This window comes from Antechinus flavipes, chromosome 2 (genome assembly GCF_016432865.1).
Source record: "Antechinus flavipes isolate AdamAnt ecotype Samford, QLD, Australia chromosome 2, AdamAnt_v2, whole genome shotgun sequence".
Classification (NCBI taxonomy): domain Eukaryota; kingdom Metazoa; phylum Chordata; class Mammalia; order Dasyuromorphia; family Dasyuridae; genus Antechinus; species Antechinus flavipes.
The window spans coordinates 268451415-268478830 of NC_067399.1; the positions used below are offsets into that span (position 1 = coordinate 268451415).

The following is a 27416-nucleotide window of genomic DNA, read 5'->3' on the forward strand; positions in this document are numbered from 1 at the left end:
ATATTTTTGGACTTTACATTCTTTGCTCTTCCCATAGCCACTAGTATTATTCAAAGATAGTTTGAACCATCCTATTGATAAAATTGTCTTCCAAAATTGTTGTGGGTAAGTGGTTTCCTTTACACCCTCAACTATCTATATTTTTCTACATTGATTCTGCCTATTGTTAATGGCTGTGTTTAAAAAAAAAAAAGAAAAGAAGAAAGTATTTCTAGGAATTTTCCTTTGACTAGTTTTGATAGATTCCTCTACTTCATTCCAATAAGGGAGATATAATTCATTTTACTTAAATTAATTGTTCTGAAGGACACTTAAATGATGAAAATTTGTCATCAGCCAAGAGAAAAAGAAAAAGAGAAAATGGCTTCAAGTTATAGCAGCAAACTTGATATATCAGATAAACAGAGATAACATATTGGAGAAAAATGTTATTTTGTATACTATGTATATATATAAATATATAATTATATATATGTATGTATGTATGTATATTACCTCGATGAGTGATTCTCACTAACTGCTTATAAGGTTAATTTCATTCTTAGAAAACATAATTAAAGGATTTTACTATGCTATGTTCTTTTTTCTAATAGAAATTGAAGTTGTACTTCAGCTTGGCTGTATTTATTAGAAAAAATCTCTTTATAAGACAAAACAAAACCCAAATCATTTTAACTGAGTTGTAACTGAAGATTATTTTGTCAGGATGTATAGAGAATAAAATCAGAGGTACAAAGAATAAATCAGAGAAGTGGTAGATAATTTCCTATATTTATGTTTTTAACCCCAGAAAGTGCTGCTGTTTTGTGCTGCTATGTTATTCACCTACACATGTGTGGCGACAGTGATAACTAATTGAGTGCCACAGAAACCAGAAAAAATGCATTTGGGGTTGGGCCTATGCATCACAGAACAGAATCAATCTTCCTAATTAACAGCAAATTAGCAATCCCAAAATGAGTGGGATCAACCTGTCTTCACTGGCCAAGAATCATGCTAAGTATATAGCTTCCTCTAAGTGCCTCTAAATTACATTAACGCCTGTATAAAGTAACATTCTTTTAATCTAATGCTACATTAGTGTCACTGTTCTCAAACTTATTACACCGTTTAAAATTTCTGCAGATAGTTAGACAGATAGAAAGATAAACAAATTAATAGATAGATATGAAGACATTCCGATATTTCACAAAGCAGGATTCTAAGTAGCTCACAAATCATGGCAAAGGGCTCTATTAACATTAAACAAACCAAAGAAGAAAAGTTTATGTTGAATTGAGAAATTACTTATGGTAGTTGACTAATGGACATTATTACCATATAAAGATTTTTTAAAATATAGGTATAAAAACAAATAAGCACAAAACCCAGTAAAATTTTTATTTCAACATGGTTAATGACTCAAATGGCATTTTACTCAGTTTGATGCTTTTTTAGGTTCCAAAAACCTACTTAATAACAATAATGTAGTAAATGTTATACAAGGCAAAGGTATGACTCATATCCTGTAGAGAAGTATATCAGTCCTTATATATGGATGGAAAAGAAACAAACATTTATTGAGTGTCTAACGTGCCAAACTCTGGGCTAAGCCTTTACAGATATTATCTTATTAGATCCTTACAATAATTCTGATTATTATCTCCACTTTAGAGTTGAGAAAACTGAGGCAGCCAGAGGTTAAGTAGCTTTACCAGGGCCACAGAACTAGCATATGTCTGAGGCTTATCAAATCTCAGAACTTCCTGGCTGAGCCAACTAGCTGTCTCTAGATCAGAGTATCCAATCAATGTAATTATTGATCCTTGAAGAATTTACATGTGACCATGTTTGAATGTCTCTACATATATGTATTTTTGTGATTCCATTAGTGTGGAGAACTTCTGGTGTAGAAAGACTCTCTCCACCAAGGCAGAGAAGTAACTCATCAATAACTTATAGACCGTAAACAGTTAAATGATTTGTCCATGGTAACAAACAGCCAGTATGGGGTAGGGACAAAACTTGAGCCTAAGTCTTCCTGACTCTACTAAAACTCTCTGATCTCTTGGTTTTCTTCCCTAGGAGCTTAAAATAGAATAAAATTATAAACATGTAAAGTCTACTTTTTAAAATCAGGCAAATAATTTAAAATTTCACTTCCAGTAGAAAGAAGACAATTGATTATTTATAGGGGAGATGGCAAGAGTGGATTTTTTTTTTTTTTTTTGAGACTTAGTAAACTACTGCCACCAGATTCATTTGATTATTTGATTAAAAGAAGTGAGAGCCGAGGAAAACATTTTTTGCAGGTTTAGATTTAGTAGCTGAAAAATGAGAAAGGAAGAAATTCTCTGTCCAGTAAGAACTGGTACTATAAAAGATGAAAAAATGAACTTCTCACAGAGACATTGTGTGTGTGTGACAGAGAGAGACAGAGACAGAGAGACAGATAGAGACAGAGACAGAGATAGAACAGACAGACAGATGGACACAGACAGAGAACAGAAAAAACAGTGACAGAGAAACAGATAGAGATAGATATGAGAAAGAGAAAGGGGGGGAGAGTACAGAGGGAAGGAGGAGGATGAAGGAAAAAAGGGAATGAGGGAGAAGAAGGGAGGGAGGGAAGGAGAAAGCTTTAAAATCTTAAGAAAATCCCTATACACAGCTACAACTTAGTCTGTTAGTTTTATAGGCAACATTAATCTCACCTCAGGTCCTGCTAACTATTTCTGTCCCTTCAACTCTAAATTTAAGATATGTTTTTTTTCACCACAGTCTTGCGAACATTAGTTGGTATGAGAGGTTTAGCATAGTTTGTCCTATTCCCAAATTGATTCAGAAAGATATAGTCCCATCGTGTTTGTACACAAATTAGTATATTCCAAAATCAAGTCAGATGATTTGATTCCACTTTAGAGTGAAGCAAAACTCTTCCCACCTCTCCCCACCTCAAACACTGGGTTATTCTATTGTCTTAGGGATTCTTTGAATTTTAGAAAACTAAGACTTAGAATGGATTTGACACTGGGTGATAGGGGCCCTTCCTCTCAATACATATCTTTAGTCTTAGGCTGGACCCTAAATAGCTGCTAGGGATTACGGGTAGGGCACAACATATATCCTTTACCAAAATGTCCTCCTACTTTTCCAATGTGCAGTCTTGCAAGTATGCTTTTACATACTTATAGATGCCTAGGAACAGTATTAGCTGCTAATATCTTAAGAAGAGGGAGTTTGGCTCTATGCTTAATGCCAATTATTCTCTTCAACATTAATGGCTCCAACAGGAAGGCCCAAATCTTTTATTTGTTGAAAAAGTCAAAAGAGAAATCCTGCACTATCTAATATTTGCATAGGAAAATAATACCTACAGTTGTATAGTTTTGCATTTAGGAGAAAATATTGGAGAGCCTGATATTCTTGCTCGGTCTATTCTAACTTGCCATTTAGACAATTGATACCTCAGTTTACGAATATGTAAAGATATTCTAATAATAACCAGCTCACAAGGGTGTTATACAACTATACAACTAGAGCAAAAGTGCTGTCATAAAGGGTTTCATATAAGTGGTGATTACAATTAAATGACTGTCATTGTCACCTCCACCTAATGTCAACGCTATCTCTAACATTTCTTTTATTTTTTACACTTCCTTTTTCTCAATGTTAATAAAATATTTGGCAGCTGTGTATATCACGTAAATGCACTAGTGCATAAAAGCTAACATTTTCTTTTAATTTTAACAATGTGCATGCTATTGGTAAAGAATATCGAAAGAAATACAATGCGTAAGTAGATTTTACACCACATTAGAGTTGTCCAATTTCTCATGTTTTAAATTTTTCTGCATGACTAGAGCCAGGAAGAAATACATGCCAGCATAATTATATGAACAGTTGAAATTTAAACATATTGAAAAGGAGAAGGGAACATGTCCACCCATTTGGCTTTTTTCTTCTTTCCTCCTTAACAGTCCCAATGATGAGTAATTTTTTTTTCATAGAGGCACAAAGCTTTACCATTCAATGGCAAGGAGAGATGGGGGTGGGGAGGAAGAAGGAGCTTTTTTAAGTACTGTGCAAATCAATACACAAAAAAATCTCAAGATGATAGTTTAATTAAAATGTGCACAAGGCAATTCATCAGTCTCTTTCCTTGGTGTACTAGCCCCTGGAACCTGCCTTCTGTTTTCTGAGAGCTAATTTTTTTTTAACTTATAGGCATTTAAGATGTCTTTCAACCAGCACCTTTCTATTTAGCTAATGTTCCTGTTTTCCTTTAATAAACAAGAAATGGTACTGGCTTTGTGATATTTGTTATGCTTCATGCTTTATTTTTATTTTTATTTTTTTATCTCCTGTATGAGTTTTGCTTAGCATGAAAAACTGTCATGGAGTGAAATTTACCTGAGAACTAAAGCAAAAAAAAAAAAAAAGAAAAAGAAAAATCTGCAAACTCTATTTGGTTACAAGTTTGTACCCAGTTAAATACCTGGCAATTTTATGCTACTAGTGGCTTCAGTTTAAATGTTTATAAATGTATGTTTTAGGGGGAAAAAAATCCTGCTCCCACAGTAGTCAAAATGAAAAATCTACATGGATTAAAATGTATTGTAAACTGTTTCCAACAACTCAGAGTGAAGGTTAACACCATTCTATTTCCATTAACACAGCTTTCTAGTTATACTCTTGTAGTCAGAAAAAAAATAAACCTATTGAACTCTGCTCTCTAATAGGTTGATTTTCATGGCAATTGCTATGTTCAGTGACTAAATGGGGTCTTTGCAATGACTTAGATTCCAGGGTCACAAATTCAATGTGGCTATAGCAGACAATATATGACATGCTCCCAATCTATTCTGGTCATTTAATTTTTAATGGGAATTTTTTGTTGAAGATCCATGATTACCAGATGCACAACTATTTTAGCCATACACAAGGCCACAAAATTTGGTGCTGAGGCTGAAAATGAAAGGTTGTTATTTTAATGCCAGAATATACTTTTAATTTGAAAAACTGGTCAGCCAAAGACCAAGTCAGATGAAGTTTCTGCTCCATGAGGGAGCATGGTACAGTAGAGGAATAAACAAATTCCATCATATGCAGGAAACTTTTTTTGGTTCCTCCACCTGTTAAGGTTACCTTAGCAGACATGTTAATTATGCAGATATCATAAATAAATAGTTATATACAAAAAACAAATAATATATGTATTTATTTATGTCTGCATAATTAGCATGTCTGCACAATTAGAGTGTAAGCTCCTTGAGAGTAAGAGCTATTTTTGCCTTTCTTTTTATTACAGGACTTAGTATAGTTTCTTATATATATATATAAAATGCTTAATAAATCTTGGCTAACTGAATACAGTCTTTACCACTAAGTTAATCTGTGTCTTGGAATAAATCCCTTTACTTCTCCGACCCTCAGTTTTTCCAAACATCAAATGAGTTGGGATAGGAGTTATGTAAAGCTCCTTTTAGTTCTAAATTTATAAAATTTAGATAAAGGGGAAAATTCTATAGACTTCTTAAAGATGGATATTTCTCATTATTGTTTTTTATAAGTCTTTTAAGACAGACTATATTTGTTCCACTTTTAAGGTATGTTAACTTGAGGATAGTAAGAATCACTATTCAACTTCTCAGTAACTACATTTTCTCTACCTTAGTCTTTATATTAGATTATCTAATCAGATTATGCAGTGGATACTATATCTTGGTGCGGTGGCTCTCAAAGGCTGTGCTATGCTACACTCAAATTTCAAGTTTTTCTAGATGTGTCATGAAATAATCCTTATCTGTTGAGACTTCCACATTCCCTAGCCCTTGACATCAGCTATTGTTTGCTGCTTGCTCTTTCTACCTTGGCCTCTAGAAAAATACCAAGTAGTACAAAATACTATCTCCTCCATTGTGAGCCTTGGGGAAGCAAAGAAATAGAATATGAAAGAGTGAGGGAAGAAAGATAGAGGAATTCCAAGATATTGGTATTGGTTCCTCTATTAGACAGATCAGCACCTTCTTTATAACTTATAATTCTAGAAAGTTGCCCTGAAGCATGGACAAATTTAAGTGACTTGCTTAGAGTCAGAAAGCCACAACATATCAGAGGAAATACGTGACCTCATACTTTCTAGGTTCCAATCTACATTTTTCTGATTTTAAGCCAAGCTTATTGATTCTACTACATTGTTTCTCATGTAAATATTATCTACTCAAGTATTGTCCTTGTTTTTTTTCTGAGATAGATACCCATATTGACATTGAAGTACTTCAATCTGTGAGAAGTAAAGTGATCTTGTCCTCAGTTTTCAGTCACTTAAAAATCAACTACAATCAACTGAAGATCAAGCAAAGTCAGCCCATAAACAGATCAATTCAGCCTACTTTTCTTCCACCAATATTTAAAAGTATAATAATAGCCTTACAGCCAGGAGCCATGGCAAAGGATCTATTCCTGGGAGTGGTATTTGAAAGTTAGAATTTTATTTTAGTACAATAACCATCTCAATGACATTATAGCGATTCACATTTAATTTTAATGAAATATTTTCTAGTTAAAATTGTATATTTTCATAAAATGAATCAAACCCACATACTATCCAATGCTCAGCCCTGAAAAGGTCTTTAATAAATGCTTTTTGACTTGCCTTGATTTGATTTAATCATTTTATTTTATTCGAATGCTTAGTCTAAAATAAGGGAACATTTTTATATATATTACACATTCACAAAATCAAGACTATGTAGAATATAAATGAAAAATTTGACCTAAAAAGATAATTGTTTCAGGAAAAGTGGGAACTACTAAAAAAAAAAAAAATAGAAACACTAAGAGTAAAATAACCATTTTAGCCACAGTTATAAGATCTGGTTGTAAATAGCCATATTTTGGAAAGAATATAAAAATTATAATTAATAATAGCTAACATTTATATATAGTGATTTAAGGTTTATAAAGTACATATATTATCTCCAAATAATTATGACTCATACTGATATAACTCATTATAAACTTTGAAAAGCGGTTTTTTTAAACAACATATTTGTTCTAGGGACAAATAGTACAACCATAATTAAAACTAGATCTTTGGACTCTAAGCCTTGTGCTCTCCCCATCCCATTATGACTATCTTTTAGGCTTCATATCCCATAGATTCTGGTGCATATAAAGGTATGCAAATGAGGAAGTAGCTAATGAAGGAATATCTACAAAAGTAAAAAAGGCACTAGCAAATGTACTTTGGTATCTTGAAGCAGTAGTACTACTTATGAGAGAGAAAAGCTACAGGGGGAATAGAGAAGCTGATTCATAACTTAAAATGTATTCTAAAGTCTAGTAAATGATATAGTGGTAGATTGAAAATGACCTACAGATTTTTTTTTTAAATAGTTCAATTGTGTTCCGTGCTATTGAGACCCCAATTGTTCCCTTCAAATAAAGCCCGGGACTTTGTGTGTTGTCTGAATAAGTTAGCTTATTTTCACATGACCTAGAATAGCAAATAAATGTTTACTAAGCTCTCAATTGGGTGGTATAATGGATAGAATCCCAGGCCTAGAGTCAGAAAGACTCATCTTTCTGAATTCAAATCCTGATCTCAGATATTACTAGCAATGTGATTCTGGGCAAGTCACTTAACCCTATCTGCTCATCTGTAAAATAAGCTGGAGAAGGAAATCGCAAAGCATTCCACTATCTTTGCCAAGAGAACCAAGAGCTGGACGAGTCTGAAATGAGTGAACAACCACAAAGCTCTTGGTGTTAAGCATCATGCTTAGCCCTGAGGATACGGAAGAAAGGTAGAAAACATTCTCTGCTCTGGAGGCCCTCACAATGTAATGAGGGAGTCAACATTTAAACAACTATGTACAAAGAAGCCAAATTCAAGATAAATTGGAATAGAAAGAAACTGTATGGAAGTCAGTGTAATAGACAGCAGAGTATGTATGTGGGAGGATGGTGGTGATAAAGATTTAAGATGAATGTAAATGTAGGGGTTGTGGAACAGGGCAAATAATGAAAGACTTGGAACACCAAATAGAGGATTATATTTTTGATTTTGGAGGTGATAAGGAGATGCTTAGAGTTTATTGAATAGGGCTGGGGATGATGCAATCAGACCTGTGTTTTAGAAAGATCATTTTGGCAGTTGAGTGGAGGATATTTTAGAGTGGGAAAGAGACTTGGGACAAGGAGACCAACCAGAAGGTGATCGGGAACATCCCTAGGAGAAGAGGTAGAAAAGGTATTTCTTGAAGGAAGAATTTGAGATTGTCAGTATCAAAATATGTATACTACATACCTTTACTCCCTCCCCACATCAGTTTTTTCTTGGGCAGATGGGGGAATGAGAGAAAGAACATCATTCCTCTATCCATATTACATGACTTCTGCTTCATTGAAAAAAAAGTTACTATATTTATTTGGTATAAGATGTTCCCTTTCACCTTTCCAGCGACTGTTTCCAACTTGCCCCAGGAGAATTATTTTAAATTCTCGAATGAAGGCTTTTCCTAAAGTAGTTCTACTGTTTTAGGAAGGTTTTGCTTTAATTTTGTGAGTTATAATCTCTTGTCAGGCTCCTTCTATACAATTTCCTAAGAATTACCCATTTTAAGATTTCAGAGTGATTATTTTCACAAAGGCTTTCCTCTTATACTTCTCTGTTTTACATATCTTTTTCTAGGGAAGTTCATCTTTTCCCCAAACTATGCCTTACCAGATCTACTTTCCTCCTCTTGGTTCAATCCTGAAATAACTTCCTGTTTTTTTCCTCTGAACTCTTCCTTCAATACATTTCATCACTATCTTATCTTATCTACTGTAAAATGTCTTCCCTAGAAAGTAGCAAGCTTATTAAACTACCCATTTGTTGTGGAAAGTATTACTCTGTTCTTCTAAGCATGAAATCCCTGAATTACCAATAATGCCTCTTTTTTTCCAAACTCTCCTCACAAGGAACTAAGACACCTAATTATCTGGTAGTTTCTGGACAACATTACCAATCTTGTCATTGGCTTACCATTTTAATAAGCAAACCATTGGTTCAGCCTATTTAGATCAGATTACTGAGACTGCCCTTCAATAAATCTGAAATATAATTGCCAGGATAATTTCCCTATCCTATCATTCTTTGTCTAAACTTCTGGCTAAGAAGCCTAGAGTTTTAGAGCTGGAAGGCAACTTTGAGGGCATCTAGTTCAACCCTCCATTTTGTAAATGAAGAAACTGAAACTTCACAGTGTTAACACATTTAACTAAAATAGTCCCAGAGTTTGCACTAGATCATGGTTTTCCATTCTCCTAGTTAAGTGACTTTCTAACCCAGTTAATTACCCTCCACAGACACATTGAATTTCCCTATTTCTTATTCAACCATCGCACTGTAGATATTACTGTCTTTGTTATCTCATATCACTTTCCCATATGCTTTTTCATTCTAGCCAGGAATATTTAATTTTCTCTCTGCCTCCCATTCTTTCATTCTTCTTTTTATACCTGTAACTTATGTTTACTGTCTACAAAAGCTAAAATACTTCCTTCTCCAAAGATAGCCTCATATTTAAAACTTAAGTAAAATAGCATTATAATATTCACAATTTCATATATTCATTCGACAATCATTTGTTAACATTCCTACTTTGTTCAAACCACTGTGCTAGGCTCTGAGGAAGATAAAAGTGTTCAGTAAGAGAAGGTTCCTGCCCTTGTGGACCTTGATCTAGCAGGAGGATATGACACATTACATGATAAGTATAATAGTTACCAAACAAGGGGTGATAATAGTATGTGAGGCCCAAGGGGAAAGGTCATCGCTGAAAAACTTCCTGGATGAATTGAAGTTTGAGTTGAACTTTACAGGTTGAGTAGGAATTCAGGTAAAGAGGAAGGAGGATATGAAGACTTTGGGAATAGCATGAGCAAAAGTATAATGGGAGAAAAGCATAGGATAGATACACTCAGGGGATAGAGTGATTCAATTTTGTTTGTCATATCAAAGGAAGTAACAGTGCTAGCAGGAAACGGCGGATTGGGATCAAATTGTGGTAGATCTTAAATGACAAGCAAAGGAGTAGACTAGATTTTTGAGCAAGAGAATGAAATGAGCAGATATGCATGGAAGAAAGCTCATTCCATTAGGCAATGTGGAGGATGGATGGGTGGGTAAAGAAGGTAGAGATGGGAAGATTTGTTTTGAGACAATTGAAATAGTCTCTGTGGTTGTTAATGCTTCACTAGACTGGTGTTGCTAAGAACAGAGGGGAAGGTTTGGAGGTGAGAGATAATCCCAAATATGAACAAACTTGTTATGAGAGATAAGGGAGAGAGATAAATAAAGATAATACCACTATTTTGGACATGAAAAACACATGAACAGTGATACTGACACAAATACATATCCTAAGCTTTTTCCTAGAACTCTATTTTTCCTTCCTACAACCCTCTCCTCAAATTTCCCTATTATAATCTAAGGCGCCACCATTTTCCCAATCATCCAGACTTACGACTTAATTTTTTTTTACATGTTAAACATTTTAAAGTATATCGTAAATACAACATACGTGTACATATTTATACAGTTCTCTTGCTGCACAAGAAAAATTGGATTTAGGAAATAACCTGGGAAGAAAAACAAAAATGCAAGCAATCCACACTCATTTCCTTGTACAGTGTACAATTTAAATGTTGTCCTCAGCTTCTCACTTTTTCTCCTGCCACATCAACATTCCATTAAAAAAAAAAAAATCTTTTTTTTCCTATCTTTATATCCCTAACTCTTTCCTCCTCAGGCAAGGCTTGGCTTCATACCTTCATTACCTCTTAGTCTCTACTACTGCATTTTAATCCATCTTCCACTCAGCCACCAAGGTGATTTTTTTATATGGTATAGTTCGGATCATATTACCCCACTGTTCAGTGAGATCCAGTGTTTCCCTATTACTGTCAAGAACAAATAATATCCCCTGGCACTCAAAGTTCTACATAATCTGGCCTATTCTATCTTTCCATCCTTTTTACACATTACCTTTTTGCCCCTTTGACCCCTCTTCCCCATGAACATAAAGATACACTGTGTGTTCTAGCTAATGGCTTATTGACTATTGACACTTCATGATCACGAACATGCTCATGCTACTTCATTTCACATCTCTGTGTACTGGCTGGCTGTCCCCCATGCCTGGAATGCACTTTCTCTTCAACTCTACCTCCTTGGCTTCCTTCAAGAGGTCAGGCTCAAACTCCACCTTCTGCAGAAGGATTTTCCTGATCTCCCTAGCCCCTTGTTCCCCATGCCTTCCTCTTTCAGATTACCTTGATTTATTCTATATACATCCTTTTTTTTTTTTTTTTTTTTTTGGTTTTTCTACATACCCCCCAATGTGTGGCAAAGTGCCTAGTACACATTAAACACTTGATAAATGCTGGTCAACTGACTGACTAGTACCTTCCTCTCTCTCTATTCTAGTTTCTAACCTATCTGTGTGCCAAGTAAAATTGAAAAAAAAAAGTCAATAGGATTTCAGAAAGTTATTCATCTTGGGCCCACAGCCAAAGGTCAAGGCTCAGTTCCAAAAGACTGAGCCCAAGTACTATTCCATTGTTATATCCAGAACTGTCATTTTCCCTTTGGGCCCCTTCTTGCCTTTTCCTTGGGTAGTCATTCACTATTAATTCTATTATTAGACTACAGAAGAAGCTACACTACTTAATAGGAATATTCCACAGAATAAAAGCTCTCTTGGCTAGGCCAGTTTTCCTGTAGAGGATAAAATACTGATTATTCCTTAATTCACCAGCAAAAAAGTATATAGCATTTTGTCCCTAACTCTTGTTGGTAATATGAATATAGAATCATAAAATGTTAGAGATAGGAGGAACTTAGCAATCATTTAACATAAACATCTTATTTTGCCAATGAGGAAACGGATTATCAGAGTGTTAAAGTGACTTTCCCAAAGTCACAGAGCTAATTAAGGGTTGAATTTCAGATCCAGCTCTCTTTCTATTCTGTGTTGCTTTCTCCCTGCTATCATACTTTTTTGATATCATATATTATGGCCAGAGAGCCAGTATGAGAATGCCCTGACAATGTTACCTTAACTGCAGTCTACAAAGCACTATTCTCTGTTGTGGGACCAAAAGGATGAATTTGACTGATCTTCAGTGCTTGGAACTGGTACTTTTTTTTTTGTTCATAGGTTATGGCCCCATTTCCAGAAAAATCCATTGGAGCCTAATGTAACCCAGCAAATCTTTCAAATGAAATAGCCTTATGGGAGGCAGGTTGTCATTTTGTGACATATTATTTAGGACTCAACTCAGATTTCATTCTTTCTTCTTTCCATACTCATTTTCTTTTGTCCCCCATTCCCAACTCCTCCATAAGTACCATTTTCTAATTAAGTAAGATGAAATTTGTAATGTTTAGAAGAAAGATATGACCTCCCTTGTGGGCCAGTCTTATTCTTTCCCATGCATCACTAAAAAAAAAAAAAAAAAAAAAAAAAAAAAAAAGAAAAAAAGAAAGAAAGAAAGAAAAGAAAAGAAAAGGCAAGTTGCTGGAATGGCTTTTTTTTTTTTTTTTAAATTGGTATCACTTTGTCTTTAGTGCAAACACACATGGCAATAATTTAGTGAACTCTAGTGTTCCTCTTGTGGCAAATTGATAGCATAATTTTATTATGGGTGAAACAATGACTTCTGGGAGAGGAAGGATTCTCCCAGAACTACATATAACTCGGTTGACTAAATGTAATACTTGGAGAAGGTAATGAAAACAGTGGCAAGGCTCAGCAAGGACTAGAACATTTCAGTTTCTAGCTCCTGTCAAAAGGCCACTCAATAAATCATACCTGAAGCTTATTTAATGTCAGGAGCTAGTAATCTGACAGAATGCAATGGGGTGCTCACATCAAAAGAGGCATGCTTAGTCACATGATACTTGGTCCCTGTACCCTATAGGGTCATATAATCTTCTATGGATGTTTAACAAGTTACTTATTATGCTCCCTTTGGTGCTAATTATTTTATGTATCACTTGTATTTTCATTTACTAAAGTGCCTTAGTCACTTTATTACTAAAAAAAATTGGATAGTCAATCTGTATTAATCTTTCTATTCTGCTTCAAATGGAGTTTCTATATTACTCCTTTTTCAGACTTTTTTTCCCTCCAACTACTTCATTTCCATACACATACACATACACACACACACACACACACACTCCATCACATTTTAAGTACAAAAACACAGATGCTTTTGGAGCAGTCTAGGATAACAACAAAAATGATCAGGATATAGTTATTCATAAATGAATTGATATTCATATTCAACCCAGTTATAAAGAATGAATCTAGTGTGACTACCCTATAGTATTTTATTGAATAACAATATTCTTGAATAAAGAAATATGGAGGGAAATTATAAGAATACTCAAGTATTCTTCCAACTGCACTGACATGTAGCAAAAGTTGGAATCAATCCCAAACCTTTTAATAAATGACTTTAACAACATTTAAAGCGTCTCAACATATTATTTTGAATATTTTGTTCACCATACTACTGGAATAATCAAAATTATAATTCCAGGAAAAAATTTGATGTATAGTAGATCTCATGTATGAAAGCAATAGAACTTGATAGTACAGAAGAAATATTTTAAACTTAAAACACACACACACACACACACACACACACACATTATGCTCTTCATGTTTGTTTGCAAGTTTTGCCTATTTTTTGTGGAGGCAAAGGAAGAGAGGTTAGCACTTCCCATTGCATAGCAAATCAATCTCATGTATGAAAGCAATGTGACATTGACATAATTTTATCAACAGTTAAAAAAAATAAAACTATTGAAATATTTTAAGATTAAAATGAGATCTTTTGTCTTTGTCCATCTGTGATATCACAGGTTTAGGGAATTCCCAGAGAGAAGATTCCCTCCACTGGTCTAGGCTGCAAGTTTTCTTTGACTTAAGTCTTAGAAAATTGACAATAGTTTGAAGAAGTTAAAATACTTTTTAAAGGTAGCCAGTTTGCACCAACCCAGGCTTTATTAAGCCTGCTGTTTATCCAATACCTATTCCCTCTCTCCAAAATTAGAGATCATTCAATCTTTAAATTGCCTGAATATCACAAGAGGTGATTAACAATTTCTAAAATGGCTATTTGTCTGCCCCAGAAGGAAAAAATGATTTTTTGAATATATATTTCTCACCTTTTTTTTTTTGAAAAGTGACATTCATCCTTTCCCTTGAGTTTTGCACTAAAACTATTAAGACTCTCTTTCTCTGTATATTTATCGACCTACATGTACACACATATATACACATGTGTGTATGTATATATCCACCTGTGAGCTTTGAAACAGATTTGAATTCAGATCTTCAGAGGTGATTTAGATGTTAATTCATTGTACTGCCCCACTCCCTTAATAATTGCTGCTAAAGTATGCTGCTTATCTTTGTTTCAAGGAAGTTTGCTACTCAAGAGATCAACATTAAACAGACTGAAATCTCAGCTTGCAGTGGCTAATCTCAAAGATAAGTATATCTAGAAACACATGGTAAATTTCATATCTCTCAATGTTTACCTTCCAAGGTAAAAAAAAAAGGGGGGGGGGGAGAGGGTTGTGGGAGAGTAAAAAAAAAAAAAATATCAACCTAAGTACAGAAATAATGTGACTGGGAGTGAGGCAAGTTTATGCTGAATGAACAGTCAGCAACAATGATTATGAGTCATGTACAAAGAGCTGGGAAAAAAATGTTTTCTTTTATAATCACAATAAAACAATGAACCAGGAAATAGAACTTGATAGCACAGAAGAAATATTTTAAACTTAAAACACACACACACACACACACACACACACACACACACACACACACACTGTGCTCTCCATGTTTCTCCTTTGCAAGTTTCTCCTATTTTGTGTGGGGGGAGAGTAAGGGGGGTTAGCATTTCCCATTGTTCAGAGAGTAATGACTATACAATTCTCAGTGTCAAGATTCCAGTTGAATTCCTGTGAAATTCAACTACTGGTGTAAAACCTGAAATGCACAAGCTTAAACTCCACCTAACACTATTCTTTGAATACAAAAAAGAACAGTACAAAACCCCGTTCCAGATCCCAAGGTTAATAGGACCTAAATTTATTCATAACAGACCAGCTTTTCAAATTAGGCAATTCTCTGGAAGTATTCTCCTTAGAATGAAAATCTAGTCCAATGGCCAGACATATAATACTTGGATAGAACCTTTTTTCCAGAAGGCCTTTGAACATAATACTATACAAATTCATATTTATGATGCTGTTGTGGTTTTCCCAAAGATGAAGTTAGCAAAAGAAAAAAAAAATAGGATGAGAAAGTAGATTTTTGATGTAACTATCACTCTACTATGATGGAAATTCTTCTTGGGGGAAAAATATAAAGAAGATAATCAATATGAGATTGGTATTCTGGTCTCTTTCCTTTCTCTGATTGGGCTTGAGCTCGGGGAATAATTTTGAATAGAGTGGGAACATTATCAGTTTTCAATTTCTTTTTATCCTCTGCTTTTCAAAAAAACAGAGGGAGGGATTTTTTTGTTTTGTTTTAGTTTACATGAGTATTTTTCCCCTAACAAAGTGTGACATCTATATGCATCAGTTTTGACTTGGTCAATGACACTTGTTAAATAAAGTGCTGTAGTACTGTTATCAATTATTAGTTGCTATTATATATATATATATATATATATATATATACTTTTTTTAAAGCAAGAAGGAAAAGCAAAGAAAATGGTTTCAACATTTTACTCATTAAAAATGCATACAACACTAAAAGGTAGATTTTATATACTTCTATGTCATTTAGAGAAATCACTTAAAATATTGTTTTTCAAACTATATTATGCCAAAGGAGGTAAAGAGGCTCATTTAAGCACATTTTGTCTCTCTTCCAAATTCCGCTCTAATGAAGTGCAGAAATAGGTAGAGACTTGTGCCTAACACACAATTTGTCTTTGGGATTGATTGTCTTCACCAATGAAAGGGAGGGGATTAATTCTGAAAATCTTCCAGCCTCAAAAGAAAAAGGGACTTCTACTTCTTTTTGACCAATTTCTTTCTACATTTAGATATTTTTGAAAAGTGGCACTATGACAAAAAAAAATTAGGGATGAAAAAATTTCTCTTCAAGTGAAATCATACTTTACAAATTTTCTGAATGGACCTTTATTTCAACGGTTCCTAAATTTGTTGCAATTTTTTCCAACAGTATTGTACTGCCCTCAAAAATAATAACACTTTAAAAACTCTTGATTGATATTCTAACTTGCAAAGAAATGAGATAATGCTGCCAGCTTGATACAAAAGCCATATTTCATTCTCCCTTTGCAAAACAAAAGGAAAAAAAAACCCAAAACATAACAAAAAAATAAATAAACAAAAACCTCCCACTACCACAAAAGAGCTGGTACAATTGAATGGTAAAGCATTGTTGTACACCCACTCCCCTTTGAGTCCCCTCTCTGGCATCTCCTTCCTTCCTCCCCTCCTTTTGTTTACCATTTTAAAAATGTTTTGTGGTGGCTTTGTCCAGTATTTGTCCAGTATTGGATTGAATCAAAATTTCTTGAAATGACAGTACCTGTAACAGGGCTTGAGATTTCCAGAGAAGCTGATTGGACACAGTTGGAGATTAGAGGTATGGCACTCTAAAATTTCTTCAATTTTAAGATCTAAGTGGGGATTCTATGAGATTGTCACCACATCTGAACTAAAAAAAGGGTGGTGGTACTGCTTCTTATTCAAAAAAAAAATTGCAATTGCAAAGCTGCAGTACACAGCAGAGATACTTTGCTCAACCTCTAGGTACAGATACTATAGCTCTCAGAAGACCAGAACAAAATGAGATCCATTTAAGTTTCAGGACAATTCTTCTGGTTAAACATTAATCATGTGTATATTTTTGTTCAGCCTTTATTAATCTCTCTTCCCCACTCCCACTTTTTTTTTCTATGATGATCTCAGGAAAATGGTAATATGGCTAAGGAACTGGAATGATTTGGTGTTAGTGTTGGGATGAGAGAAGATACTGATGGCCTTCTTACTGATACAAACCTAGTCCCTCATCCTATGGATGACTGTTGTAAAAGAAACCTCCAAAAGAAAATTCAGCAGATGCTTTCTTGGAGGTAGTTGGGACTGCAAACCATGGCCACTGATTTTCCAGCATAAGAAGCAATTTGAAATTGAAGCAATGAAGAACATTCCACATCAAACATATCAAATTATTGTTCAGAAACACATTTCTTTGTCTAGTAATTTCCAGATATTGACAGTTTTAGTATGTTAAATGCTGACAATGGTTTTAGCACCTTGCAAATCTGACTCCAGATTTAAATGGATTTTTCTTCAGAAACATAGATGTTATTTGGAAATAATCACTGAATATGTCAGCTATGTGTTTAACCATTGACAGCAAAAGAAAAACATGAGCAGGACAAGGATATTTAGTTCATCAAACTTCTACCCTTTTGGTTTATCTCAACTCTATCTCCCTGGTTTATTAGTATATTCTTCACTCCTTTCTCTCTTGAGATAAAAGTGTCCAGCTGTCTCTTAAACTCATTTAGATTATTTGCATCACTGGCCAATTATTCCATATGTTTACTACTGTTTCAGTCAAAATTATTTTATTCAAAATCCTGTTTACTCTCAATTTCCTAATTCTATAATGTGTTTCCTGGTGTTTGAAAATTTTGTTTTTATATGTACAGATCATCTTGTTATACATAGCCAAAGTCTATTTATACCTTTAAAAAATTACTTTGCCATGACTGTTCTCTGTGGAAAAAAAGCTCCCTCTATTAGCATTCATACTACCAACATTAAGCTTAGAATAAGAAAGTAAAGAAAGTATAGAAGAAAAAGAGTAGTATAATCATTGTTTCATTTTTAGGAGGTATATATTAGAGCACTTTTATTTCTCCTAATAAACAAAGATGTTGAGAGCTTTTGGGTACAACTCCTACAAAATCTAGAGAAATACTCTGGTCTTATTCTGCTTAGATTCTAAAATGACTAGTCTTCTTAATACCGCCTTGTATTTTCAGAGCACTTTTTAAAATCCCAAAATATTTTCCTGCAAATATTCTGCATTTCTACCTGAAATTAAATGGCTCAGAGATTAGTCTTAGACCGATAGTCAGAAAGACATGAGTTCAAATCTGATCTAAGGCCTTTAACTTGACTAGCCAAATCACCTAACCTTTCAGCCTCAGTTTCCTCATTTATAACATGGGGATAATAATTATAGCTAGGGTTGTAGTGAACATAAAATAAAATAATATCCATAAAGTACTTTATAAGTCTTAAAACACAATACAAATGCTAGGTATTTTTCTTCTTCTTCTGGATATATTAATTTTATTCTTGAATCATTGCATTTTACTTAGAAAAAAATTGAGTTACCTTGGGCACTGAAAGAGATTTCCCCCCCAAAACAAAACTGCAATGGAAATACTTTTCTTGACTTGTGAACTCAATATTCTTGTAAGTGAAAAAAAGCTCATATATATTATAGAAAGGCTGGTTAACCTGTACGGTAAAGAAATATTTTCCGTAATATTATTTTATAAGGTACGTTTGCTAGCTATTGGAGTTTTTGAGATGAGAAAAAAAAAGAAATAATACTCTAAGATTATTGGAAGGAGGGTGGAGCAAACAGGATGTAGTTATTTAACATCTTCTGTTTGACAAGCCTCACTAGGATATTTTCATCTAATACACAAAGAAAGTCTCTGAACCAATTCCAACTATGAATTCTTTGAAATTTAACATGTGGGTTCTTTTATTTTGGATTCAGGAGACAACTTTCTTTCAAGAACTTTGTATCCCTGTCACCTGTATCAGTCTGCTGATAATTTACCATGTTTATTCTAATTGTGTGTGTTTGTGTTTGTATGTATGTATATATGTATGTAATTGGATTGTAATTGTTGGTATTTGATTTTGATACATGAAATTCAATAAATTTTTTCCTGTGTTTCTTTTTATCTTAAAATCTGTAAAATTGACAATTTGTGTTTGGTTTTTTAAATACTGTGCAATAGTATCAGAAGAAAGGTACACAAGAACATGGAAAATATATGAAGTTTTCATTGTTCCCATTTGATTTTCAATTCAGTATTATTGTATATTGTCTTTGTACTGCCACACCATCAGAAAAAAATAATACAAGCACAGTGCCATAGCTCATGGCCAGTGTCAGACATTTAGAGGCATTGTCCAACAAATTACTCAAACAAGACCTTTTAAAAAACCCTGTTTTTCTTTAGTTTATTTATACCTATAAAAATGTTTCTTTAGAAAATCTTACAGCATTATTGCTCCCAATTTTCCTAAAATATTTCCTAAGTCTACCATCTACAATCATTTGAAGCCAGTTACCTCCTACGGTTCTCTAATCCTACTGCCTTCACATCAAAGAACTACAGAAATGATCATCTAAGAAACTACAAAATCCTATCTTTACTGGCATAGAAGCTATTCATGGCAAGTCATCAGTACCTGAAAATTTATTTCCTCTTAAGAATACCTATTTCCCCCTCAAGAACATCTCCATTGTACTTTATAACCTGATGCCTTCTATCTAGTTTAAATGACAAGAAATTACTAGTTTATCTTCTCATTTTCACAAGTCAATCTCAATTATTAGTACAATTAAAATACAATAAAAAATAAAATAAAATAAGAGTTATTATCCACTAAAGACCTATTCTGATGACTTATTTCGATGCTCAACTAAGCTAGACAGGTAAGCAGGAACTCTGACAGATCTCATCAAACCAGAGAGGCTTTAAGTAATAGCCAGTAATGAATTGTATGGTTTTTGTACACATACCTTTATAGTTAAGTTTAGAGAGTTTTGCTATAAGAAGGTTGGCCACTGAGTTAGGACTTTTGATCATAGTAATTCATGAAACCATTTAAGATATGGAGGGATTTCAGCCTGTATAGGTGTAAGAAAAGGCTGAATTGATGGAATCCAAATTCCTTTTAAATACTGCCCTAATAAAAAGAATAATAGTCAACTCCTATTAGTAGCAGAACTGTCAATAACAATATTGATCAATAATATGAACAAGTCACTTTATTTTTTCTTTCAAATTTCCCATTTCTGTTGAGTATCACCATGCTATTACCCACACTCTAAATGCATGGGTTAACATGGATTCTTCTACTTTCCTTACCCCATTTGTCCAATCAGCCACCAAAGCCCCACAAATTTAGTGTCATCCCCTTCTTTCATTTACATGGCTGTCTGATTCAAGTGGTATGATTTCAGTTTGGACGCTCATTTTCTTATATCTGGATTACTGTACGAGCTTCTTATAAACTCTCTTTGCCTCCAATGGCTTCCCTCTCAATTCATTTTCCACATAGCTGCTGAAACAATGGCATAAGACTCCCTAAGGCACAAGACCAGCTACATAACTTCCAGTCTCAGATACCTACAATGGATTCTCTTGACAAGAAGATAAAATGACTTCACAGTCTGACATTTAAAGCCTGCCATAGTATAGATCCCACTTTCATTCCTTACCTTATTTCACACTATTTCCCTCTTTATTTATAGTCTACATAGACCAACCAGAATATATCTTCTACCATCTTGTCCTCCCTCACCTTTTTTGGGTACCATGTATTTATGCAGGCTATCCTTTTTGTCTGGGGGACACTCCTAATCTCCAGTTGTTGAAATTCTCTTTTTTGCAAGGACCAATTTAGGCACTATTTTCTCCATGAAGTCTTTTCTGATCTTCCCAACTGAAAGTGAGCTACCTCCCTTGATTTTTTTTTTTTTTTTTTTGGGAGGGTGGGTGTGAGATTCGGTGGGTGGAGAGTTGTCTAGAATGATCTTTTGCCCTTATTACACTTTAATCTTGTAGAATACTTTATTTTCTAATCTACTACTCCCTCCTCCCTCCCTGCAACCAAGCAATTAGATTGTAATCTCCTTGAAAAAAGAGGCTATGTTATTGTTATTTTTTTTTTTTTAATTGCATTCTGAAGGTCTTCCTCATACTTGGTACTTAATCATGTTTGTATTTTCTCTCTCTTATTGCTTGATTTTTTAGCTATTTCATCTAAATATTTCATCTGATAGATGAGTTGAAGGCCAAAGGAGGAATAGGAAGTCATTTTGGTTCCTTACTATTATAAAAAAAAGTATAATTGCTTCTGTGCTAGGGTATGAAATAGAGTTTGGAGATTTCAGTTGTCTGCAGGTATTTGTATATTCCAAAATTGCTAAGAGTTGATTATAGAAAGAAGGAAAAAAAACTTAAAGATACCTTTCCTTTAATCCATTTTCTAATTGGTTGTATTACCAATTTATACTCAGACTATTGCAACTATGCTGGGAAAAAAACACATTAGAATCACTTTTAACATTGGCTGATAAGTTAAAATACATTTTCTCTCTCTTAATTATCATTTAAACTTCCTTTTGCTTATTTGTTTCTAAGTTCATGATTACAAATTGATCTTTAACAGTCTTGCTTTCATTGCTTATTGCTATAATCTAATGCTTATTGCCATGTTCTATAGCTTATAACTGTAGATGATGCTTTCTGTCACTACTTAGCCACCTTGACATTGTTTGACCTTTATATTTTAAGGGATAAATGGCAATACAGGACTTGGAACCGAAAGTATAATTTTTTCATAAGCTCCATATATTAATAATAACAACATTCCAATTTATTAGTTTAAAAGTTTGTCTTTGGGATCTTCTACCCTTAATTTTTAGTGTTAAATAGAGGAGTGGGAACTATTTCTATAGAAATTCCAGCAGATTAAGTTTAATGTAAAGCATAGGATTATAACTCTGATACACTGCTCTGTACTGATGGTAGCTTTTTTTCATCAATCTCTTCTTTACCCTTCTCTTCTCCCCCTCCAAAAAAATTTCCTGATAAATGGGTCAATTAGTCTCTATTTCAATGCCTCAAGGCATGAGAGCAAGATCTAGAGTTGTTAGCATTCTTTTTTCATTCTTTTTTTTTAACTTCTCACAACCACCCTGTTATAAACTAGGCTCCTATATTAATTTTCATGTTACATTTTAGAGAAGAGATAACTTTGCTCTGCTTTATTGTTCTATGTTACCAAATTTGGTATGTAATCATGATACAGATGTTCCTGAATGTTAAAGTTACTGTGTCCATTATAAAAATTTTGAATTTGGAGGTAGTGCTATGGAATTTTTCAATACAGAGTAGAAAAGTTAGGATATTTTCAATTTGGCACAAAAAAATCTAGTTTGAATGTTTATTATTTATTATGAAAAGGATAACCCACACTATCATAACTCTTGGAAGCCTATATTAAGTATTACTCAAAGTAAAAGAATATTATGTTTTTTAGAGACATAGAAACTGAAAAGATCATGAAAGGTATCTTCAAAGAGTAGGAATGCCCTTCTCAGTTTCCACTAGTTAGACAAATTGTCTAAATATGAGATTATACCACTTTTTGGCTAGGCTTTGACCAAGAACAGAATGAATATTGAAAATTAATTATTCCTTTAAAATCCAATGCCTATATGAAAAGTGCAAATAATGGTTGTGATAGAATAGGGCTTCTCCCCAGTCCTACCCCCCCCCACCCAAATCAAAAGATAATGAATTATTTCTTCTAACAAAATAGAAACAGTGGGAGATATCCCTATTTCATTTCATTTCCTCTTTTTACACAGCTCACCCTAACCTCCTCCCCACTGGCTAAAACTTGACAGATGGGATGGGTCTGAAACAAGTTCATCATGATCATGCAGCAAATTTACATTTTCTCAATTATAGTTTGGTGTATAATATGCCATAAAATAAGGCATAATTCAGATGATTCCCCCAAATATCTAAGAATTTGAAAACAAAAGAAATCCAACAATCTTATAAGCATTATAGATTATTCCTAGTTTGTGATGAGTGTTTGATTATACACATAGATACACATTTATGGATATATGCACTACACACACATACATATAACATACACATATTTAATATGTATGTTATATGTATATATAAGTACATATTATACTTAGGGGGTACATGTCAGTGTACAAACATATCCATTTTCCTCTCCTTATGAGATTAACACCTTTATTCTAAGTTTTTGGTATGAAGGGTATCTTTAAATGTACGTTGTTCCAATCTTCAGAAGAAAATTAAAGTGAATTCAAGTCTATATTGTCTATCCTTCCTTTCTGCCTTTCTTTTCAGGTTAGCAGTTTATTTCTGCATTAATCACCCTGACAGAAGCAAGGCAACTCAATTTTCTGCTTCTGTAGGTAGGCACATCACTTTCTGTACCGCACTAGGCATGAAAAGGGCTGCAGCTAAGCTTTGGTTACTGGTGTAATTGAAATGCTATCCACACTATAGGGTGCATTAAAGTCAGATAACGGCAGTTCCTGTGGCCAATTTAAGTAGCTTGACTTCCCTGGGAAAAAAAAAAATTGCCTGACAGATAAGGCAGACAAACTGGCTAATTCTCCAAGCATGTCTCTCATTGTGATCCTAGAAAAATGAGAAAAAAATGAATCACAGAACCACAAAATCAATTGACCCTCGGGTAGCTCATCAGGCAGCGAGCCTGATAAACCTAAAAGCTTTGTTAATGTCTGCCTGCCTGTATCCCACAGATAGAGCACTTTGTAAATGAACCTGCTTTGATAAATATATTAAGGAAAGCTGTGAATAAAGGCAGAGACTTCTCATTTGTAAATACAACCTCTGCTACATGGAATTAGAATGATAAAATGGAGTTCCATGTAATTAAGTTTGTATAAGGCCTGAAATCCGTGCAAATACTTTCCCTGAATTTTGAAAGAGAACTGTCAGTTCAATTAATCTGAACATCACCCCAAGAATGTACTGAACAAAATTAAGCTGCTGATAAAACCTGGGCCAGTATTTTGATAAGTAATTCCTATATCATTTCTTGGCTACTGTGATCATTTTATTTAATCCTCTGCTTCCTCCAGCTCTCCCACCCCCCACTTTTTCCTCAGTTACACTCTAAGCTATGTACAAAGGGTGGATGGTCTTCACACTTCCATAACAGCATACTACCATACTGCAAAGCTGAAAGTGGAGAGGGGGAGATCCTTTCCCCCATGTAATAAATATCAAAGTAAATAGATTCTTCTTAAGAGAAATTTAAAACCCAGCATCTAAATCGCCACTCAGGGGTTAAACAAAGGAAAGTACACCAAAACTGAGAATTCAGCATTAGGACTGAACAAAAAAGCATGCTACTCTTTCATTATTATCAGTAATAATATCATGAACAAAACTTGGATTTTAAGCAGAGAATTCCAAAGTTTTAGAGACGCACAGGGAAAGAGAAAGGAGGAAAAAGGGATCAGAAAGAATATAGGAATATAAGGAAGAAAAAGAGAGAGGAAGGAGAAATCTTTAAAAGCAATTTACCCATTAGCTTTATTAAATATCAATTTTATACTTAAAAGCAGCAAAACTATGAGTTTGAGTTCAATCTCATTTGCTTTAGAAATTGGAAAAAAAATAATTATTTACAATTTAGCCATGGAAACAAATATTGATTTTCAGCATCACTCACCAGTTGTTTACTTGTAGAATTGTAAGTCCTGTGTCCTGGGCTAACTGTTTCTTCTGCTCCTCTGAAGGATATGGATGCTAAAAAATAAATAAAAGATTAATTAGCAGTTAGAAAAGAGGCACTTGTATCTTAGAAAGAAGATACCACTTGAGGTTTCTATGGTTTAACTTTGATTTTCAAAGAAAAGACTTTTTGTTTAAATATGTGAAGATAAATGATGGAAATGATAAGATATAGATCAAAGTCAAAGATGACTAATGTTTGATAGTCCCTGTTTTTGCAACATATTTCAGTTCATGCAACAAGAAAATTATATAAATATTGGTTATTAGATTGAAAAAAAATGGTCATGTATTTTTGCAACTATTTCAACTTTAGGCCACATTAAATCCTATGTAAAATATTCCAGTTGCACAAAAGGCAACTTGTTACATTGACATTTTGCATCGCTGCCTAAACACATGTGTACAGTAGCTTTTTTTAAGGTTATCCATTAAGAGGGCCCAACTAACCCATTTTTGTCCAGTTTAAGTAAGCTTATTGACAACATAAAAGTTTGGAGAGTGCTATGGGATAATCAAGGGAATTCTCAGGAGTCATGACAACCAGTTCAATTACTCATATGGTTTATTGACAAGACATTTATGCAGTTTCCTTTGACCATTATTCTATTGGGGTAGGTGGACAGGCAAGAAATACATATTCAAATGAATCTATTACGTGCAAGACTTCACATAAAATTGTGAATTTAAATTTTTATGATGACAGAATTAAGCTACGAACTTCCCTGCTCTCATTCTTTCCTCCCCAAGATCATCCACAAAAAAAATCTTGGGGAGCAGTTATGATATCATTAATATGTTCTTCATTCTTGCAACTCAAAGGTTATTGTTTTAGCATTACATAGATCCTTAAGAGTTGCTACACTATAGTACACATATGGATTAAATATGGCATACCTTTATATTTACTAGTTTTCTCATGGAGAAAAAGTGAGCTTTATTTGTGAGCTTATAGTCTTTTACAATCAAGAAATCCTCAAACAATAAATATTTTTTCAATGATAATAGATCATGAACAATAAATATTCTACTTAAACTACTCTAATCATTCTGATGCTTGTCAGTCAGATATTTTAGTCTTCTCATATTTTATTTTTTAGGCATTTCACCTCTCATAATAATGTATGTTATCCATAAGATGTCCAGTGACTTACTAGCAAAACCCAATGCCATTAGGTTAAACAATATCCCCTGTATAGCAAAAGGGGTTAACTAGATTGATATTAATATAGAAGCCAGGCTTTTAATATTCTGCAAATGTTAACAAAGAAAGATGATAATGTTGAGTTAATATGGGTTAAGCATAAAATGAAAATAAATTTTTCTGATTGCGAGGTGTTGACACTTTTTTGGCGAGGGCCTCCAGCCTGTTCTTGAAAGCTGTGTAATTACAGAAGGCTTTTCCCCTCCTTCCCCCTCCTGCTTCTAGCCTGCCCACATTAGTAATGACCCCTTCACTGCTTCAAAAACCACTAATAGTCTTCAGCACAGGCAAGAAAAATGAACAGGATAAATTGGAATCCACAGTCAGTAATTTGCATCATATGAGGCTGCTTCGGCCACTCACGCTCATCCCTGGCCATCAATCCCTGACTGTCAGGTGCTGCACTCTGCCACCATGACAAATACTCCTCCTAACACTCTGATTCGTCCAAACAATGTAATTGTACTCTATTCTCCTCTTGGTAATGGAGATAATGAATGACTGCACAAACAAGAAGGATTGCTTATCAGATTCTGGGGTGGCTTCAAACTGAAGAAAGGAAAAAAGGCTCTAGTACAAATTTTAATTGCCTGAAAATACTGGTTAGGAAAAAAAAAGTGAAAGGAAAAAAGAAATCCTTCTCTTTTTCATATCTTCATGTTCAAGTGGATAACTTTTGACCCATTTTCCTTCTTTGGCTTTTTAGGGGCTAGCTAGATCTTTTGTTTGTCCACTCTGGGAAAACGGAGTTGTTAACATAAGACTACATTGCTCGAGTACCACCATGCTGGCGCAATCATATCATGTACAATTTTATCAGTAGTAATTCTTGATCCTTTTGATATTCAGCTTCATAAATTGTGGCAAACTACTAGTTTGATACATCCTTGTAAATAAAAGGGCTATGTGTGTGTGTGTGTGTGTGTGTGTGTGTGTGTGTGTGTGTGTAAGCTTGTGAATTTGAGGAGCGGATAGAAGTAAGGGATGGTGAAGATAGGAGGGGAGCAGAAGAAGAGGGTCCTGTTATTCAGCAACCTGTTCCTTTCAATTTGATTGTAAATTCTGATTATACTAACAGAAATATTTTACTATGAATTTAACCAAATGGTCAGAGAATTACAACAGCATAATCTATCCTGGGAATCCCTGAATAGTATCATCAATGTGAAGAAAGTTGTAAACTCCATCCACACATCTTTAAAAAAGATGAGGTATTACCAATTTTACCTTGCACAGATGGCTTAAAAAATTAATAGGGAAGATAATAACAATATTCAGTTATTGAAATAACATTCTGTGGTTTTTGAACATCAGTGATTCCATGGCCTTTTATATATGGAGTGGACTGTTTATCTGAAAGTGTTCTGGCAAACTGCCACCATATTTCTAAAATTAAAAAAGGGATGGAAAACAATCAACATTCAGAGGAACTGAAACCATGGCAATGTGTTTTGGATTAATTTACAAATATGTGTATATATTTAAGGCTAAACTATGGAACCAGAAAATTCTTACAACTTAG

General features: G+C 34.0%; 1 protein-coding gene across 12 annotated transcripts in view; it reads right to left on the bottom strand.

Annotated features, from left to right (window-relative positions):
* MEIS2 (Meis homeobox 2) overlaps positions 1-27416 on the bottom strand; it is a 220903-nt gene that overhangs the window by 42356 nt on the left and 151131 nt on the right. For all 12 annotated transcript variants that reach the window (XM_051977035.1, XM_051977036.1, XM_051977039.1 and 9 more), the window contains one exon: positions 24629-24705. In XM_051977035.1, the coding sequence (XP_051832995.1) occupies positions 24629-24705 (77 nt within the window). The remainder of the gene's footprint in view (positions 1-24628; positions 24706-27416) is intronic.